A 21,437-nucleotide genomic window follows, 5' to 3' on the forward strand; every position below is an offset into this window, starting at 1 on the left:
TGTCAGATGGGAACAATGTTACATCACCTTATTTCCTGCTTGGTCTCGGTCAGGACGTGTTGTTCCATGCATATACTCAGAAAATTTCAATGAAGCCTTTTATTACATGACAGTGTCAGCCAGGATTATTTTGGTCAATGCTGTGAAAACTGGCAATATTACGGTATAGATGATTTTTTTTTTCCATGCTAAATTCTAGATTGGTTTTACATCCACTATATCAATCCACCATGGACTCGAAGAGTTAAATATCAAATTCAGCTCTGCTATGTTTAAGGAAGGAATTGAAGTAGCGAATGGTGGATATGACACTTATCTAAGCTTAATTGTATAATTTACTCAATGAAATAAACTGTCCAGCTTTTAAGGGCAATTGTATATGCTTAATTGTATTAAGCATTGTATGTTATAGTTTACTTTATTAAGCTTTTACTAGTATGACCTTGATGTAAACACTAGGAATGCATTACGGTCCACTGGAAATGCTATTATTTTCACGTCTTTCATAGTTATCAACTAATAAGAGGCTGAAGTTATTAAGTAGGTAGTGTACTGCACACAATGTAGTTCTTTCTATATGAGCTGATAAGCAGTATTTCTAGGGCTGCCATATCTAAACTGGATTCTGCCGCTGCAAAATCGCAGACAGCATGACACTGGTAAAGTGGAGCCTGCTACTTAACTATTGAAAACTATAAAACTCGGGGACCTAACACTTCTTATTTAGCTCACAGGCGTATCAATTGATGATTTAATAGGAGAAAGTTGCAATGAACTTTGATTCCATGGTATTCTAGCCATTGCAGACTTTCATTGCTTTCAAATCCTGAGAATATTATTCATATATCCAACACTACCATCTAGTGGCTTTCCATGTGCATATGAGAATGATGTTATATAACGCTCCATATTGTAGGTTCTCATACAAGACTGTTACATATTTCATTCTAAATTGAGATTCAAATGAAAGCATTCACAAAGCAGTTTTTTCAGCATTCTCAATTGTTTTCTCAGACTGCTCACAATGTTCCAGTTGTATTTGCTTTACTCTATGAGAACTCTGTTCTAGTAACGACAGGACATTTACATATTACTAATTTATGGGTTTAGCTACTATAACACAAATGGAATAAAAGTCTGGGCTGCTTTCCTCGACACATAAGAAGAAAACATTGTCACACTTGTATATGGGAGTTGGGCAACATTCAATGGCAACCACTGATTTGCCTATAGGAATATAGTACTCTGAGAGTATAAGCATTATTGGTGCAGTTAGATGTACCAGGGCAACTCAACGGTGCATTGAAGCAGTAGAGTGAGTGGGGGTTAGGGATTAGGGGCTTAGTAGGAAAGGGTAAAACATGTATAGGATTTTATGACATGGAAGAGAGTCTGCTAAGTATGCTTTGTGCTTGGGGGAAGAGAGTATAGGATGGAGAAGTGACTATACACTGTGCAGAGACCTTGACTTTATATGTATTAGTTAATTGAAAGGGAGATTGTAATAGGAGGCATTTTATGGTTTGTTTGATACCACAATGTATGGTGAGTCAGGACTGTGGTTAGTATGACATGTTTATTAAAGACTATGGTACCCAATTACAGATGTAGCAAATAGTGTTGCTCATTGTGATTGGCCAAGCAACAAAATCTGGCCAATTTTTGCCATATAAGATTGGGTCATCCCAAACTGATTTTTAGCAACAATCACCAGAAAAGCATTTTACAAATAAAAGAGTAATGTGCATTTTTATTGTAATAGGTCTCAGTTGTTAGCACTGTTGCTAGGTCTTTGAAAAACACCACCCAGGTGTTGCCCTTGGTCAGATTTGAACCTGCAACTTCAGCACTGCAAAGACAGCAATGCTAACAGCTGAGCTACCTCACTTGTCTGCTTTGCTTAAGAGGAGGGGAAGAAAAACAAGAATAAACACAAAGAGAACATAAAATCCCCATCCAGATGTTGCCCTTGGTTAGATTTGAACCTGTAAAGCAACAGTGCTAATGACTGAGCCACCATGCTTTGCCTTCCTTCTCTGGAGGAGGGGACAGAGAAACACAAAGAGAACATACAATGTCCATGCAGATGTTGTCCTGGGACAGATTTGAACCTAGGATCACAGCACTGCAAGGCAACAGTGCTAATGACTGAGACGCTATGCTTGCTCTTCTATCATCTCCTTCTTTATTCTTCTTTTTCCTCCTCCAGTGGAGAAGGAGAAGAATGAGAATAGCGTGAAGACAGATAAATAAGAAGGATAAGAAGGAAATTAATGTATACGAAGGAGGAAAAGTAGAAGGAGAAAAGGAAGAAAGAAATGAAAGAGAATAATAATAATTCTTTTTCTCCTCTTCCTTCCCTGGAGAAGAACAAACAGAAGGAGTTAGAAGGAAGAAGTTTGGTGGCTCGGTGGCTAGCACTGTTTCCTTGTAGTGCTGGGGTCCTAGGTTCACGGCTATTTATTGGTAAAATCTGCATGCAGTTGGATGTTATTTTTGTGTTTATTATTCTTGTTCGTCTCCATTTCTCCTTCTCTGGTTAAAGTAGAAGAAAGAAGTGGTATGGCAGCTCGCAGTGCTGGAGTTCACGGTTCAAATCTGTCCTCGGTCAACATCTGGAAGAAGTTTTTATGTTTTTTTTGTGCTTATTCTCCTTGTTCTCCTTCTCCTCTGGAGAAGACAGGACAGGTGTGGTCAGGGCAAACTCTAGGTTTATGTGGGCCCCCTTTCTATCTTGGCAATGGCTGTGATAGAAGGACACTAGCTTAGCTATTATAATGATCCATCTGCCAACACCTCAGCAATGACATCACCAATAACAGAGAGGCTGCAATACTAAGTGACCTCTTATCGGAACTAAGCTGTAAGAGGCTATTCTGACTGCACTACTTTGGATGAATTTTAAAAATCCCTGGATTTTTAAAATTCCTCACCATTATGATATAGATATGCCACCGTTTGCCACCTTTTACATATACATGCTAGCTTTTCACTTTTCAGCACAATAATCGGACCCCAATTTTAAATTTATTTAGTCCGATTAATAAAATAAAAACATAGGCATAGCTGTTTCTTTGGCAGGCGCCTTGTACACTCCTCAGGAGAGCTTTAAATTAGAACATTGTGGGAAGGGAAGTGAAAGGCCAGGCAGAAATATGCAGCTAATGAATATAATTTTGAACCCTCTTATTAGAAGTGGAAAGAGAGAACAAACACAAAAAATTCAGAAGGAAAGTAGAGGAGCAAGAGATGCCAACCACAAATGCATGGAGCATGGGAAACAAACATAGGGAAATGGAGCTCTAACACAGATAAAGAATGTGATGTGACAGAAACTTTGTGGGATGATACACATGATTGGAATACAAGGTTGAAGAAAGAAACTTATTTATTTAGAAACAGACCTAATAAAAGGGGAGGAGGCATTGCGTTGTATGTTAGCAAAGCATATATCTACAGAGATCCAAGCTTCAGAGCATGGGAGTTCTGTAGAAACTGTTTGAGTAAGAATACAAGGAGAGAACAACGTAAAGGGCACATTTATAGGCATTTACTATAGGCCACCTGGAAAAGCAGAAGGTATAGATGAATACTTTCAGCATCAGATAGCCAAGTTCTCGAAAAAGTACGACATAGTGATCATAGGAGATTTTAACTATCCAGGCATTTTTTGGGAATCTCTCTCAGGTAAAAGTAATGGATCCATAAATTCTTCTCCTCTCTTGCTGACAACTTTATCTTCCAAAAGGTAGAAGAGAAAACAAGGGGATCTGTTATCTTGGACCTAATTCTTACCAACAGGGAGGAAATGGTTGAGAAAGTAAAGGTGGCTGGAACCTTAGGAGTCAGTGATAATGCTATCCTTGAATTTTGAATAACAAGACCTGAGTCTACACCTGAACAAACATGCACTTCAAGGTTAGATTTCAGAAAAGCAGATTTTAATGAACTTAGAAAGAGTGTAGGAAGGATCTAATGGATGTTCTTAAGAACAGAAATTTTCAAGAAGATTTGAAATATTGCAAAATTAGATTCTCAAGGCACACTTGTTAACAATACCTAAAAGAAGGAAGAATTGGAAGCATTTAAAAAGACCAGGATGAATGAACACAGAACTAAAATACATGTTAAAAAGGAAGAAAAGTATGTTTATCAAATGGAAAGACGGGGGAATATCTGCAGAAACTGTAGGGCAAGTGTCAGAAAAGCTAAAGCTAACGATGATTTGTGGCTTGCAAGAGAGGCCAAAAGCAATAAAAATGGATTTTGGGGGTATGTCAAAAGCAAAAGGAATATCAAAGATGCTATTGGATGCTTACAGGATGAAAATGGTGAATTGGTTGAGAAGGCCGAACTTTTAAATTCCTATTTTGTATCCATTTTCTATCAGAAAGTAAATGCAACATCAACTGATTGTCCCTATGCTATTGAAGTAATAAAAAAGTGCAGGCTATCTATAAAACAGAAATATGGTGAGGGAACACTTAGCTAACTTAATTGAATCAAACTCTCCAGGTCCAGATGGATTAGAATCTTGGATACTGAAAGAAGCAGCAGAGGTAACTGCTGAATCACCCAGTGTAACCTTTGAAAATTCCTGGAGAACAGAAGTACCAGACAATTGGAGAAGGGTAAATATTGTCCCTATCTTCAAAAAAGGGAAGAAGGTGGAAGCAGGAAACTACATGCCTGACTCCTACACCGGGAAAGATCTTTGAACAAATTATTAAACAGCATGGAGTAATTAACCAGAACCAGTATTGGTTGCTACAAAGAAGTCATGCCAAACAAATCTAATTTCCTTCTATGACAGAATCGCAGACTGGGTTAATCAGGTAAAGCATTTGACAAAGTATCTCATACTATCCTTATTGAAAAATGACCAAATATGGGATTGACAAGGCAACTCTTAGGTTGATTCACAATTGGCTTAGCGATCTACTCAAAGTGTAATCATGAATTGGAGTACATCCAACTGGAAGAATGTGTCAAGTGGGGTACCATAAAGTTCTGTCTTAGGTCCAGAGCTGTTCAATATTTTTATAAGTGATCTAGATGAGGGAATTGAGGGGAACTGTTCAAATTTGCAGATGACACAAAGCTAGCAGGGATAGCTAACACTAGAGAAGAGACAGAGGATTCAAAAAGATCTAGATATGCTTGAACAGTTGGTGGCGACTAACAGTATGGCACTTAACATAGAGAACTGCAAAGTCCTATATTTGGGCAAGAAAAATGAAAAAACACATATAAAATGGGAGGAATGGAGCTAATCAGCAGCACATGTGAAAAAGACTTGTGTAGTAGTAGATCACAGACTGAACATGAGTTAACAGTGTGATGCAGCAGCAAAAAAAAGCAAACACAGTTCTCGGATGTATTAAGAGAAGCATAAAGTCTAGATCACGTGAGGTAATTACCACTCTCTACTCTTCCTTTGTTAGACCTCATCTGGAATACTATTTCCAGTTCTGCCCCCCCCCCCCCTATTTTAAAAAAGACATAGACAAACTGGAGAAAGTTCAGAGAAGAGTTACCAGGATGGTGAGCTGTCTGCAAATTATGTCCTATAAGGAACAGTTAAGGAATCTGGGAATGTTTAGCTTGCAAAATATAAGGCTGAGAGGAGACTTAATAGCTGTCTACAAATATCTGAAGGGCCATCACACTGCAGAGGGATCAGCACTATTCTCATTTGCGCAAGGAAAGACTAGAATGGGATGAAACTGAAATGGAGGAGACATAGTTTAGATATTAGAAAAAAAACTTTCTGACAGTGAGGGTGACCAATAAGAGGAACAGGTTGCCAAGGCAGGTAGTGAATTCTCCTTCAATAGAAGTCTTCAAACAAGGGCTGGACAAATATCTGTCTGGGATGATTTAGTGAATCTTGCATTGAATAGGGGGTTGGACCAGATTACCTTGGAGGTCCTTTCCAATTTCCAGGATTCTTTCCAGGAACCAGTGAAAGTAGTCAGGGGAACAGGGATTCATTAATTAAGCTAGACCATAAGGAGGCATGCAGGCTGATCGTGGCCACATGATTTCTGGCTTTTTATTCAACAAACTCAATGAAGTAACAGTCGGCAAAGTTCATCAAGAAGAGCCACAACTGGTCATAATTTTGGTATGTTTTTTTCTGTTCTTCAAACCCTTTAATAAGCTGTTTTGTGGTTGCCCACAGATAATACGCTTAACCTTTTTGCCCATCAAGACTTTTGCTGCATCACACACAGCCTCCAATCAGGAAACCTTATATCACTACTTTCTTCTTGTTTAATCTTGTAAGACTTTGGCCACCGGCCTCTTGTACCACCACTACAGTTCACCCAGACTTGTAGGCAAAACTCTTTTAAAGAAAGTGTTACAACATGTTCCTATACACCAAGCTACAAATGAAATATTATCTTTGCTGTAATTATCCTGGGACTCTAGTATCCCTTTTACATATGAATTATTTCTTCTTGTTAAGATACCATCTCTTATAAGCTTAGTGTGCAGGTGGACCGATCTGGCTCATCTCACAGCATGTACAGTACATTCTTTAGAGGGAAGCTTGAGTTATTTATAATGGGGTTGGGGAATGCAGTAGAAGCGTAACGCAGGATTTCATACTTTATACATTAAGCTAGAAAAAAGGTTCTAGAATTTTAGATCTGAACTCAGTACTGCAGAAATAATGAAGAGTAATATGAATCTAGGCAGAGTAGGATGCAGTAGTTCTAATATGTTAAAGCATTTTATTGAAGGGATTATGCAAGAAATGTTGATTGGAGATGTGTAACACTTCTGAACACAGTGTGGCAAATGAAGTGAAAGGAAAAAAAAAGTCAAGCCTAATCCATATACAGTGTGGTATCAAGTACTACTAGAGTCTGCTGTTGTTACCTCTGATTCACTTACAGAGATCATAACATCAGGAATTGTATTAGATTTAAATTGGAGGATTGGAGCTTCACATTGATATCAAACAATGATGCATCAGCCTTGCCAGAAGAACACATAAGCGGTGTTACTGATCTTGTGGAGTGATGTCTCATATAGTGAAAGCAATTAGAGGTGTTTAATGGTCTCTGCACAAATAATCTAAACGAGCACATGGAGTTTCCTAGAGACAGTGTACAAGAGAAGCAAAGGAGATAATATGGAGCCTCAGATTATCTCCATGGACATGGAAGCAAGTATTGAGGCCAAAAAAAGAGAACACTGAACAAGAATGTAAAAGATCCAAGAAGCGTCTCTGTGGCAGTATCCAGGGAGTGCACAGTGTCAGCGAGAAGAAAATTGTCAAAAGCATTAAAAACAAAAAGGATTAGAATGCAGCTTTTCTTCTGTATGTTAATTGGAGCTTTGCAAATATAAGACAACTGCGTTGAACCAAAGAAATAACATACAAGTATCAAAAGAGCAGAAATTCCCAAACTGGCACTTCCTCTGCCAAACAGTAAGGGAAAGGCTTCCATGTGCCTTTTAACTAATTTTAAATTGCTGTGTTAATTACAGTAGTAGGTCACCGTGGCTGTTGGTCCATTCTATATCTACCAGTACATCAGTGCTGACATTACCACATTTATTTCCATTGCTTATATAGCACTAACCTATTCCATGGTGTTGTACAGAGATTGTAAAAAAAACTGTAACCAAAACCACATATGACAAGTGAAATAAAAGCCACCAGAAAGTGCACTGTTTGCACCTATTGACTTGCCATGTCGAGTTTTACCTTAAATAAATTCCAGGGAAAAAGTGGTGTTTTTCCTAAAAATACATGAGGAAGAGCTTGGATTCTTGTTTGAACCCAAGAATAAGCAAGAAGTATGATTTGTGGAATTTCGATTGCGGAAAGATTGTCGGTTATGATTTTCACCAGTCACGTGACTTCTGTAGCCAATCTCAGCGGAGATGGTTGCAGGATGGTATCTGACCACTGAGCGCAGTGATTGGCTGTAGCAGTCATGTGTAGGTAGTCAGACACATCCTCACTACAGCACTACAACAGAGACCATTGGGGCACAGAAGTGGCAGCGTTGGAGCTGCTGGGTTTTACCAGTTAACACTAGGTTCACATTGTGATACTGTGCGTATTCAGCCTCTTCGTATTAGGCTTCCATCTTAATTGCTGAAAACAACACAATTAGATGGAACCCCAGATGGAACCATCATTTTTAATTAGTCAAACAGTAACTAAAGATAAAAAGTTGGGTCTCTGTTTGACTTTATTTTTATTTCGTTATTTTTGGAGAACAGAATAGTCTAGTTGACTAGTGGTGTGAATCAGTATTTTGCACCTGTGCAAGCGCCCACATATAAGATTGTGGCCTGTCTGCATCCTGCTGAGAACTGGTGTTTTAATCTGCCCACGTATTAGTAAGTGATATGTTGTAAAAGAAAACAATGACTCTGACAATCTACAGGGCATGCCAATACAAGTTGTTAATATTTTGTAGCCAAGACAAACTATTGTTCATGTGGCATCTGTCTAATGAAGTATATAACCTGTGCAAGCTTCATACTGTAAATACACATTAATGCTGCCATCTGGGACAGGTAATAGGAATGATTGGAATCCCTTTCATTCATAGAAGATTTGAGGAACTGGTTGACAGACAATAGTATGTAGAAAAATGGTACATTTCTGGGTGTATTCTTTCTGCTCCTGGGAATGGTAACAGCATACCTCCAATGATTTCCACAGCATTGTCTTGTAAAAGAAACCTCCAATGATGTATTGAGAAATCTCCTCTAGCCGGCCCGCTGCGAGCTAACGATACTTGCTCCTGTGCAACAGAACGGGAGCGAGTACATGCCGAGACTGTTTGCCCGACAGTCTTCCTGTGTAAATGGCACTTAAGGTCATCCATGCTCCTCTGGGAAGTATGCAAATGGAAAAATGGAACAGTGCCTCTACAGCACCACCTATTAGAAGGCAGCATTCCTGCAAGTCAATGTCAGACCTTTTATCAAGTGTGGTAACTGGAAATGATGAGCCAAGGCCAGAATCGTCTCCAGAGGGGAAATAAAACCATACACAGACAGCTGTTTCGGGTTGATTATCCCTCATCGGTGTGCAGTAGGTTTCTGGCTTGACTAGTGAGAGGCCTATAGATGTGGGTCGGGTAGGGTATCGTTTCTCCTTAGGGAGAGCACCTAGAACATGTGAAGAGACTTATAAGGCCGTCCATGCTATTCTTGGAGATGAAACAATGACTATGCAGCACCACCTATTGGAAGTCGGCATTCCTGCCAAGTCAATGTCAGACCTTTTAACAAGTCTTTTCTAATTATTTATTTATTTATTTAAGGAAATTGACTTTCATAGCAAAATCTAATACTTGCAGAAATAAGAAGATTACATCAGAAAACTCTAATTTAGCAAATACGTGATACTCGCACATAGAGATGGCACTTTTAATGCTAAAATCAATACAGCTCTCATTTCTAATCTGATCCTGTCCTACCAGCTTAGGTCAGATTCTTAAAGTGTGTTTACTTTACAGTTCAAAAGTGCAATTTTAGAGCAACTTCAGAAAATATTTTTAAAATCACAAAATGCTATAGGTATTGGCACTCTTGTGACTTTTTATTCATACAAATGGAAAAGAAAAAATGCAATGTCATAAAAAGATTTTACAGGCAGTACTGCACATGTAGCCATTTATAGTAAAAGTTAGACAAAAAAAATTCAAGAAACATCTTGAAAATATTCCTAAACTGCATCGAAACATGGAATACATTGGTTCTGTAAAGGAGTTGATTGACATTGGGTTGTATTTAGAGATGAGCGAGTATACTCACTAAGGCACGTTACTCGAGCGAGTATTGCCTTAGCCGAGTATCTCCCCGCTCGTCTCTAAAGATTCGGGGACCGGCGGGGGGCGGGGAGCAGCGGGGGAAATCGGGGAGGAACGGAGGGGAGATCTATCTCTCCCTCTCTCCCCCCCGCTCCCCGCCGCAACTCACCTGTCACCCGCGCTGGTCTCCGAATCTTTAGAGACGAGTGGGGAGATATTCGGCTAACGCACTACTCGCTCGAGTAATGTGCCTTAGCGAGTATACTCGCTCATCTCTAGTTGTATTGGAGTTTTAGCCACAGCAGCATCACCCCTACCCTAAATGTAACTAGATCCGATGTAAGGGTTTGTTTACATGAGTGTGGTGCAATCCGTTTTACTGCTCCATTATGCCAGCAGGAAAACGGAATCTGCTGGTCGAACAGATCCGTCTTATAGTGGAACAGAATGTTTCAGAATTGGTCCCATTGACTGTAGTAGGGGCAGTTTGGTTTCTGTCCAGCTATCTGGCATTTTGCAAGATGAATATTACTTATTGTCCTGTATTTTACCGGAATTCAATGAATGTTTATAGAAAAATGGGAGATATTAATAATGATAACTAAAGGTTTTCATTGCTCATATACATTTTCGCAAACTTCAAATTAGATCATGTTATTATTATGGAAATCTTTACAACTAACAGTATAATTGAGTGTAGCACACTTAAAGAGGTTGTCGGGGAAAAAACACAGTGCACATAATACTGTAAAGTGATTCTTAAATACCTCCAATTATCTCTATCTGCTAATTTTGTCTACGGGGTAGGCAATGGAGGAATTAAAATGGTTGTAATCACATACACACAAATGTCATCCTTCTCTTGCAGCAGGATGGGTTGCGGAAGGACAGAAAGTTGAAAGGCCCATTCACACGCAACGATTATCCTCCAATGGACGGAAGTGAGCAATAATCATTACATGTGAAAGTGAATCTTTCTGTCACTTGTCGTTATTGGTTCTTTAAGCTGACTTTTCTGTCAACTTTAAATGACCTCGTTAGCACTCACTGGCTCACTGAGGAAGTGCTGAGTGAAGAGCAAGATGCTGATGAAAAGCCCTCGAGCGGCTGGCAGGACTTTCAGTTTGAATGCATTGCACGAGCGCTAACGACCATAGCGGTGACATCAGCGCTCGTGCAGTCGTTTACCGACTGAAGACCTAAATAATCCATCTTCCCTATTCTAATCTATACAATTTGTACTGATTATGTAGCTTAAAACGTAGCTTTTATTTTTTACAATGATAAAATAAGATGCTTTTATGCACACTCACAAAACATAAACTCAACATACATAACAGATATCTTTTTTACCACTATGTCTTAACTGGGAGGTTGAATTTTCAATATTGTATATACACCCGCAATGGTGTGGATGAGCCCCTTTATGGATTATCAGAGGTACATTTATACACGATTGGTCAGTTGTGTGCGGGTTCTCTTGGGGGGTTAATGCTTGATTACTCAGCCCCAGAGTGGCAGTGCTTAGACTACTGATGATAATCCTTCTCTCTTCACTTTTCTGGCCTCATGGGCAGATATGTGTACCACTAGTTTGTGATTACACTGTGTTTCTATTGTGGGTCCTTCCACAGTAAGGCATAGGGTAATTAGTTTTTGGACTGGACCTCTCAATCTCAGGGTATTGGTCCTTATATAGGTGGACACTTAGAAAAAAGTCAGTCGGTGGTCAAGGATGACTCCACAGTATGGGAGGTCAAGCTAGAATATATACCAACCCGTTACGTCTTGTATAGGGCCCAGAGTGGTACTAGGGTCCTAAGTTGTTGACCGTAAGTGATATAGTTTTAGGTCAAATATAGATCAAATTCTATTCTTAGTTTTTTATGTGGATCTTATGTAGATCTAGTTTTTTATGTGGATCGTATGTGGATCGACGCGTTTCCCTAGCCTTATTCATACATTAGGCTAGTTCATCAGGATCCATAACTTGCTTTTCTAGTGGAAGAGTAGCATCTATTTCCACTGTTTAAAGACGTATTTGTATCATAAACCAAGATATATCCTAGTAGGAGTAGTTTTTAAATGTGTCCTGATAGAAATATTTCAGATGCAGACATGCCTTTATAATTATATAGGGCTGAATACTATTGAGAGAGTAGATATTATCTCTTCAATAGGAAAATGAGGCTCTCCCACTTTGCTGTTATACTGACAGTTGTTTCTAGTATATGCAGTACCAGGCACTAAGGCCCTGTGCTGTCAGTCTACCTGTGGAAGCCTCATGCAAATGAGCTGACTGCCATGTGTCCAACTTAGATAAAGTATGTTGTATGCCACATGGGAATCAGGTCCTAGTATTCAGAGCCCCGCTCATAAGCACCCCAGGGCTTTATACAGACTATGCTGGAAATTTGGATTCCAGCATAAACCCTGTTAGAATGGCTAGCATGCAGGTATTACTGTTATCCTGCTTTCTATTATCCTTTGCCAGTAATCAGTAAAGCAGTCGATAGACATATACATCTGCCTGCAGTTGCACTACCTATCTATGGTGCTGGGAGCTAGACACAGCATGTGCTCATGCCTGCTAAGACAGTCCTGGTATGAGACGCCTGCCCCTCCACTTATGAAGGAGTAGCTCCTCCCTTGGCTGTCATAGATTCTCTATCACTAGTCATTCACTTTACATGTAACCAGCCTGGAAAAGAGAAGAACCAAGTATAATGTATGATTTACCATCTCAGCTGAGCCTCAACAGCTGTTAGAGAAAAGTTTTGCACCCACAGCTGAAGTAGCAGGAAGGATGGCTCAGGCTGTTGTGGGGGACCTAGTCTTCTAAGAGAGGAGCAGCAATGTATGCACAGTCTTTTAGAAGACTAGGTCCCCCACAACAGCCTGAGCCATCCTTTCTGCTACTTCGACTGTGAGTGTAAAAACAGCTGCTGAGGCTCTGACACAGCTGAGATGGTAAATCATACATTATAGTATGTTCTTCTCTCTACCAGGATTGTCGCATGTACCAGGAATAATTAGTGACAGGCAAAGTAGGGACAGTAGATTATATAGGTCTTCAACTTTCTGTCCTTACACAACCCATCCCACTGTAGGAATAGGATGGGCTTTGTGGTTATATAACAGCAGCCATTATAATTCTCCCAGTGCCTACCCCATCGACAGAAAGAGACGTTATAAATAATTGAAAGTACTATATATTGAAATCAATTTATAATAGTTTTTTTCAAGTTTTTACACCTCTCAGATAACCCCTTTAATGGAGTTCTCCTATGTTTAAATGTAAAGTATTAATCCAATTTCTATTATTTCCACCAGTAAGCTTTTTCTGTACTTATTAATAAAGTAACATTTGTTGAATTATTTCCATGGGAAAAAAAATACAATTTGTGATAAATTTTACTTTGTCTGTTGAACAAGATTTCTATCAGTTTTGCAATTTACAGACTTTGATAAATAGTCCCTATAACACCCTTACTGGGTACACAGTGTGCGCTTTTTCATAGCTTGATGAGGAAGGAGAACTGATGATCTAAAACTCATGTGCAGCTATGCAATGCAATTCAACGACTAAAATTCCATATATCATTTCTAGGGAAGAAACGGAAATGATGGATTACCAGGTTCACCGGTGAGTCATGTTTAATTTCATTGCTTGTAATAACTTCAGTGAACAAACAATAACATTTCTGTTGCAATTTTCAATTTTTTTTTCTCCAGAATCTTTTAAATAAATGAGTCTTCCTATTTTTCAGGGAGCCCCAGGACGGCCAGGTGACAGAGGTCCAAAAGGAGAACGTGTATGTTTTTAAAAGTATTTTCTTGTTTCACCAATATCTGCATCAATAGCCACAGCCAAGAGAGATCAGTTTAAATTGCAGATCGATACCTTTGACATAGTAGAATTAGTTGTCATTACGTATTACTTATTTATCACATGGGGAAATGTTTCTTTAGAAGAATATACACTTTGCTCAAACACTAAAACAAAGTACAAGGAGGACAATACATTCATGGGTTGTTTTTATGTCACAGCACTTCAAATCCCTTGCTTCCTTTTACGCAGCCATATAGTTAAATGTGCCTCCAACATAATTCATCCCTTTATGTGCAGATTAAGCCTATAATGTATCTTTAGAAAAGGTTGAAGCGTCATTTTTCCGATACCAGAAATGCCTTGCTTTCCTTGCTGTAAAGTGCTGACTGCCTGCAGCTAACACTAGGAGGAGCTTTCTGCATAGGGACTTATACGGCACCCATTGAAATGAATAATAACTGTGCATGAAACTATTTCTTGAGTAACGCCTAACTGCTGAATTTTATCTGTTAGATTTATGGCTATAGTATATGAAAGAAACCAGTAGGTTTAGGGGGAAAAAATCAAAGAAAGCTGAAAGTTTTATAAAATTATAGCAGGAAATTCATTAGCACATAAAGTTTTACTTAAAAATGAAATGATGCTCAAGGTTGGAGATATTTGAATTATAGAATTCAGTCTCCCTGCAGATACCACTGAGGATGCGGTAGGAGTTTACTGTATTAGTTCATAAGTACTGCATAGATACTCATTAAGTTAATAGATCTGTGTACAGTGGGCTCTTAGCACCCCTTTTGGTCTTTTTACATGGGTTGAGAATCCCACAATTTTCGTGTGCCCAATGGAATGAGCTGGTGACGTCATCACCAGCTTGTTCACACTCGGGCAGCCCATTTAGACCGCATGATTCTTAGTTAGAATCATGCAGATCTTAGGCACTTTAACGTTCAGTGTTGCACATTCCTATGTAAAACACTGAAGAGCAGTGTGTAATGGCACAATAAGTGCCCGAGCCAGGTTTTATGCTAGCTAACACTGAATGATGAGCGAGAACCTTACAATTCTTGCTTGTTGTTGAGTCTTTTGTCCATGTTTACCAGCTCATATAATGGCGAAGACAGCACTCCAGGACTCCAGGAAAAACGTACAAAAAGTTCTTTTTAATCCTCCATAACAACCGCTGCTACGTTTCAACCTGTGTTAGGTCTTTGTCAAGTATGCAGCTCCATGATATAATACACATCTATATACAAGCCCATAACCAATCAGATGCTACAAACAATCAAAGATAAATAACATACATATGTGTCCATGATAGATCAGAGGCAAGGCTCTCCACTGCACAGCTGCCATCCAGTGATAACTTTAACTTCCGGACATGCTCAGTGCATCCTGGCTATACATTATGGGTATGGGCATGTGGTCTGGTTTACTCGCATGCGCTTGGACCCGTTTCGCACACTGTTAGGGGCGAATTATACGTTGCTTACATTTGCGCAAGTGCAGCAGTGATTATGCGATGTTTTAGCTACGATCTTTGCGGGATCTATCTTCAATTGATATTCGCTGCGCCTGCGCAGTCCCATGTATGTGGGCGTTATTGTCACAGGCAGATGACATTACAACTTCCTGACATGCTCAGTGCGTTCTGGCTATACAGGATGGGTATGGGCATGCAGCTGATTGGCTGCATGGACCCTGACACGGCAGGACATTTGCATTATATGACAGCTTCCGGACTCAGAGAAGATGGCAGCGTTTAGAGGACCTTATCACTGGATGGCAGCTGTGCAGCGGAGAGCCTTGCCTCTGATCTATCATTGACACATATGTATGTTATTTGTCTGTAATTGGAAGAATGGAGACACTTGCTGGAAGGATCTGTTTATCCCTTTCATGTCTACATGGATCATAATAGTTTGACATATGTTTAATCAGCCCAGCATCTCAATCCTTTTCAAGCTCACAGGTCACTGTTCTGAACCACATTCAACTTCCTCTTACACTTACCCCCTGCTAAGAATAGTAAGGCAGATTTTCTTTCCAGGTCCTTTGATGCATCAAATAATAGTCCCAAGCCTCAGTTCGTCATTGATCCTGAAAAATTATTTCTGCTAGTGCCATACATATACGCAACATATGCCCAGGAAAAACCTTCATTTCTGCCTGTATTCTTTCTTGATGGCATTTTAATAGCTGGACATTTAGATTATAAGAAGACTTTTGAACTCATTTATCGCCATTGCTGGTGACCTACTATGGATAAAAATGTAAAAGAATTTGTTTCTGCATGCAACACGGCAGGAACAAGCCTTCACTGCAGTTTTCAGCTAGATTACTTCCCCCTCTGCTAGTCTTGCAGTCACCCTGGTTAGATATTGCTATGGACTTTATTACAGCTTTTCCTAATTATTCTGGTCACACTATTATTTGGGTGGTAGTCAATAGATTCTCCAAGATGGCTCACCTTTTTCCTCTTCCTAGTCTGCCCTTTGCTACCCGCCTGGCATAGCTTTTTGTTGTACACATCTTCAAGTTGCATGGACTTCCACTTAATATCATCTCAGATTGTGGAATTTACGTTCCCATTCTGGAGAGCTTTATGGGGTCTAGTAGATGTCAAACCTAATTTCTCCTGAACACACCAATCAATCCCTGGAACTATTCCTTCGTTACTCTGTATTCACTCAGCAGGATAATTTGTCATGTCTTCTTCCCTGGGCCATATTCTCATAATAATCAAGTCACTCAATCCCCCGGGCCACACCACTCTTCATAGTCTATGCTCAGCATCCTCGTGTATCTGTTATGTCAGCTTGGCACACTAAAGTGCCACATCTCCGTACAGACGCAAGATTGTGTCCTTTTAAAACCACAATCACACACATAGTATTTCAAGGACCAATTGCACCTCTCCAGACAATGACGGAAGGATCCCTGCCCCTGACTAATCAGGGAAAGTGGGGCACCCCTGCCTAAAAGCGGGGTGATTATCCTGATGGAGACAGCCCCACTGTCTTCATCTGGAGCCTGGAGAGATGCACTAAACATTCACAGGACACAACACTGTTCACACACACACACTATACACAGAACAGGACAGTTCACCACTCATGTCTGGCAACCTGCACAAACAGAACATGTTGCTGCTCACACCAACACACAAGGTTGCACAAACCACATAGAACAGGTCTGCACATAAAGCACATGTCTGGCCACTTGCACAGACATACCACACATGTTGCTGTTCACACCACCATACATGGTTGTGCATACAACATATAACCCCCCAGAGCGCACATGTATACAGATGGTAAACCATAGCCAATCTAAGTGTCCTCACACCAGGGGAATAGAAAGTCAGCCACAGTGCTGACTTAGGGAACAGTGTCAGGCATCACCCATCTGACACACACATAGGACATCAGACATCTGGAGGCCACACCTGTCGAAGGGAAGAGGGGGTCTGCAAATGATACAGACAAGAATTACAGGTGTCCAGACTGTCTTCAGGGACAATGAGAGACACACAACAGACTAGCGTGCAAACAATAGCTCTGAGCAGGGTAAACACAGAATAAAACACTAAAATTACCAGCAATCTCTCACAAGAGTTTTCTGGTATGTATCTGCCGCAGACCAGAGGAATTGGCTGGTGGAGAATACCACACACAGCTAGCTCAAGTAACCCCTACTGTGAAGGTGTGCACAAGGAAACCTGTAGAATCACAGGTCCCTGACGCACAACCTTAACAGTACCATTGCCGGTCTTCTCCTGCAAAGATATGCTAGTAGTGAATCAGTGAATTTCTAAAAATCTGGGCCCAAACCAGACTCTCTCACTCATACTGCAACTCTAAGTAAAAAGCATCTGCTGATATAGAGAGAAGACCCACTAAATATTCCCCTGGAGATTGAATATGGCTGTCTTCCAAGGACATACACCTGAGAATGCCTTCTTGCAAATTTGCTCCTTGCTTCCTTGCTGCCTAGGTTCCTTCCAGATTTTGACTCAGATTAATCCCGTCACATACAAACTCCATCTGCCATCTTCCTAGAGAATTCTGGATACCTTCCATGTCTCTCTCCTAAAGCTATTGGTCCTCAACCGATATTCACACTCTTCTATATCTTCTTCACCATCGGCTGTTGCTGAGGAAGAATATGAGGTCCATGAAATACTTGATGCTAACAAGTTTAGAAGCAAACTGTTCTTCCTGGTAGATTAGAAGTCTTGTGGCCCTGAAGAGAAATCCTCGGTGCCCCAGAAAAACATCAAACCCCTCCATTAAATCAAGAAATGTTATTCTGCTAAAAGAGGGCCTAGAGGAGGGTGCAGATACTGCCACAGTGTGTCACCACTGCTGACTAGCTCCTGGGGTTGCAGTTGCAATAATCATCTATTACACATCACTCCTCTGCTTCTGCTTGTTACCAGACCTTTGCCTGTAGAACTCACACTCACTTCCACCCCTTTCTTAAAGGGTCAGTGCTTGCTTCCTAATCCTGTCTCCCACCAATCAACAGTCATTCCTTGCTATAATAGGCATCCTTCCCTCATAGAGGATACCTAAGCAATTTGGTCTCATTAACCATCTGTGACAAAGCCCCTATCCATGTACTTTCTGGTGCTGACCTTTTGCCTGACTTTCGACTATGCCGATTTCTGTGCTCCCTAACCTCGGCATGTATTACTTTATTATTGCACCTGTGCTGAATAGCCCTGATCACAGTCTATAGTCCTGCAACAATCCTGTTCAGACCTTCAAGTACCGCGCCACTGCCCAGTGCTGCATAAGCAGCCACATTATTGGAGATGTCTGTGTGTGTATAACAGCTTGGGGACACAGCAGCAAAAGGAGCATCCCATTTGGATGGGTCAAATGTGAAAATCAGGATTCCCGAGGTGCCACCACCTTAGATATCCCAATGCCAAACTTGTGTGCGGCAAGGCGAATCCATATCCACTAGAGGTGAGCGAACGTACTCGGATAAGCACTACTCGTCCGAGTAATGTGCTTTATCCGAGTACCTCCCCGCTCGTGCTGAAAGATTCGGGACGCGCTGCGGAGCGGGGAGCTGCAGGGGAGAGCGGGGAGGGACGGAGGGGAGATCTTTCTCTCCTTCTCTCCCGCCCGCTCTGCCCCGCTCCCCGCTGCGACTCACCTGTCAGCAGCGGAGCGCCCCGAATCTTTCAAGACGAGTACAGCGGTAATCGGATAAGGCACATTACTCGGACGAGTAGTGCTTATCCGAGTACGTTCGCTCATCTCTAATATCCACCTGGTATGACATAAGTGCTCTGTGGAAGCTTTTATTTATAGGGAAAATTGGCATGTACAGTTCATGGAATTTACCATCATGGTCTTTTCTGTGACATATTCTATAATTCTGAATGGATTTCCCAATTTAAGAAGCTTTTAGGTGTCATTGCAGAACCTAGTGTATATTATAGCTGTATGAAGTAATGAATCTTCTCTTTCGATTTTGTACAATTAAATGTGACATTTCAATATATTTTGCAAAATGTTTTATTTTCCAGCAAATGAGCAGTGACCGACTGTATCCGAATCATTTCATAATGTTTTCATAATCATCATAATAATGCTTCCATGGCGTCCTTGCCCCTGCCCAGTAGTTGAGTCATTCCAACATAAGCAAATGTTGTTTTTAGAACTGATGGATAGTGCTTATGGCTATGAACATCTCTCTGGTGCGGAAATACATATTTGGTATTTTAACTTAAAAAACCAACTAAGCACCAAATGTCTGCTATACAGTGTGAGCATGACATGCATATATAACTAGTAGCAATATGGAATGGTCTATAGTAGTCCAGATTTCTAATGGCCTTCAACCTCCTTGTAATGTGTTGTGGTCTACTTCTATCATACTCTATTTCCATATGATTTCCAGTGAAATGTTTATTTAAAGGAGATGTCCCGCGCCGAAACGGGTTTTTTTTTTTTTCAACCCCCCCCCCGTTCGGCGCGAGACAACCCCGATGCAGGGGTTAAAAAAACCACCCGCACAGCGCTTACCTGAATCCCGGCGGTCCGGCGTCTTCATACTCACCTGCTGAAGATGGCCGCCGGGATCCTCTGTCTTCGTGGACCGCAGCTCTTCTGTGCGGTCCACTGCCGATTCCAGCCTCCTGATTGGCTGGAATCGGCACGTGACGGGGCGGAGCTACACGGAGCCGCTCTCTGGCACGAGCGGCTCCATAGAAGACTGCTGAAGACCCGGACTGCGCAAGCGCGGCTAATTTGGCCATCGGAGGCCAAAAATTAGTCGGCACCATGGAGACGAGGACGCTAGCAACGGAGCAGGTAAGTAAAAAACTTTTTATAACTTCTGTATGGCTCATAATTAATGCACAATGTATATTACAAAGTGCATTATTATGGCCATACAGAAGTGTATAGACCCACTTGCTGCCTCGGGACATCTCCTTTAACTGTTCGGACTAGATAAATTGATGCAAAATTTATAGCACAATAGATTTCAGCAAATAGAACAACATCATGGTGCCTGCTGTGAATAATTTGTATGTTCGATTCCAGGAGAAGTGGTATCATTAGATGACCATTTGTCTGTAGTTACAAATGTAAATGAATATGAAACGGCTTTATTTAATTAGTGTAATTTTATATGGGGCTTTTCAAGTTTTATTTCTGTTGTGCTCTATTTTTCTATAGAACTGTTGTTTGAGTTGTCTGATATCTTTCATTATTGACAATGAAGCCAGTAGAGATGGATGCTCCAAATTAGAAAGCTTAGTGACTCCCTGGGCTCCAATTCATGACTCATTAATTCATGACATTGAGCATGCTGATGCATGTGTAATTAGCAGTGTTTGTGTATCCCTAGTGGCTGTGGCTCTGCTAGCCTTTGTACACAGTGCTCTCCTAGTAAATACTCTTTGCCTCAACATAGGAAACAAACTTGCAGATCTCTGCCAGGGAATGCGATAACCATAGGTAATATTTGTGGAGCTTGAAGCCTTCCGGAATGCATAGGATAAAATTTACAATATATAAATCTTCTCAATGTGGGCTGCGCATTATTAAATTGAAAATGATAAAATTTAGAATTTTTTTATTAATAAAAATTGTCTTCCTGGCACAAACCTTATGAGATTGCAACATAGTCACAGAAATGTTCTATATATCGGACATTCATCAAAAATCATTAAGGGCTCGTTCACACTAGTGCATTCATTTCCATTTTGCTGTTCCGTCATGGGAACAGCAAAACGGAAAGAAAATGTTTTAGTTTTCAAGTCCATAGAAATGTATTGAAGTGGACTGCCTTCAGTTTCAATCCGTTTCTGTATTTTCCATCTCCATTCCATGAAACGTGTGTAAAGAACCAGAGTGTTTCACACTTTTTAGTGATTTTACCTATGTGGTGGTTTTGCTGTCCTATTTTTTTTTTCTTCAGCTACCAAAATAATTTTATTATTTTTTTAGATTTTTTTTCTCACTGACTTTTTTTCTGCTTTTTAGTTTTACTATCGATATAAAAAAAAGGTGTTTTTTTTTTACATTTATAGTAGTTTATTTTTAAAATTAGTATATTTACACTAAAATAAAGTACGCGGATGGGTTTCTCATTTTGTTTTGGACATTTTGATATATAATTTGCATAGTCTCGGATTAAAGGGTGCATAGAGCGACAGGTTTGGTTGGCCTCGGTGGGTCGTTTTCTTTTTTATATATATATTTTTATTTTATTCTGTAACTTTTTAAACTTATTTTCAAAACTATTTTTTTTACATCAATCTTCCCCATGACATTATAGGAGACCTTGCA

General features: G+C 40.3%; 1 protein-coding gene across 7 annotated transcripts in view; it reads left to right on the plus strand.

Annotated features, from left to right (window-relative positions):
• COL19A1 (collagen type XIX alpha 1 chain) overlaps positions 1-21,437 on the plus strand; it is an 859,492-nt gene that overhangs the window by 769,535 nt on the left and 68,520 nt on the right. For all 7 annotated transcript variants that reach the window (XM_066604267.1, XM_066604321.1, XM_066604301.1 and 4 more), the window contains 2 exons: positions 13,402-13,437; positions 13,562-13,606. In XM_066604267.1, the coding sequence (XP_066460364.1) occupies positions 13,402-13,437; positions 13,562-13,606 (81 nt within the window). The remainder of the gene's footprint in view (positions 1-13,401; positions 13,438-13,561; positions 13,607-21,437) is intronic.

The sequence above is a fragment of the Eleutherodactylus coqui genome, chromosome 1 (assembly GCF_035609145.1).
Source record: "Eleutherodactylus coqui strain aEleCoq1 chromosome 1, aEleCoq1.hap1, whole genome shotgun sequence".
NCBI lineage: Eukaryota > Metazoa > Chordata > Amphibia > Anura > Eleutherodactylidae > Eleutherodactylus > Eleutherodactylus coqui.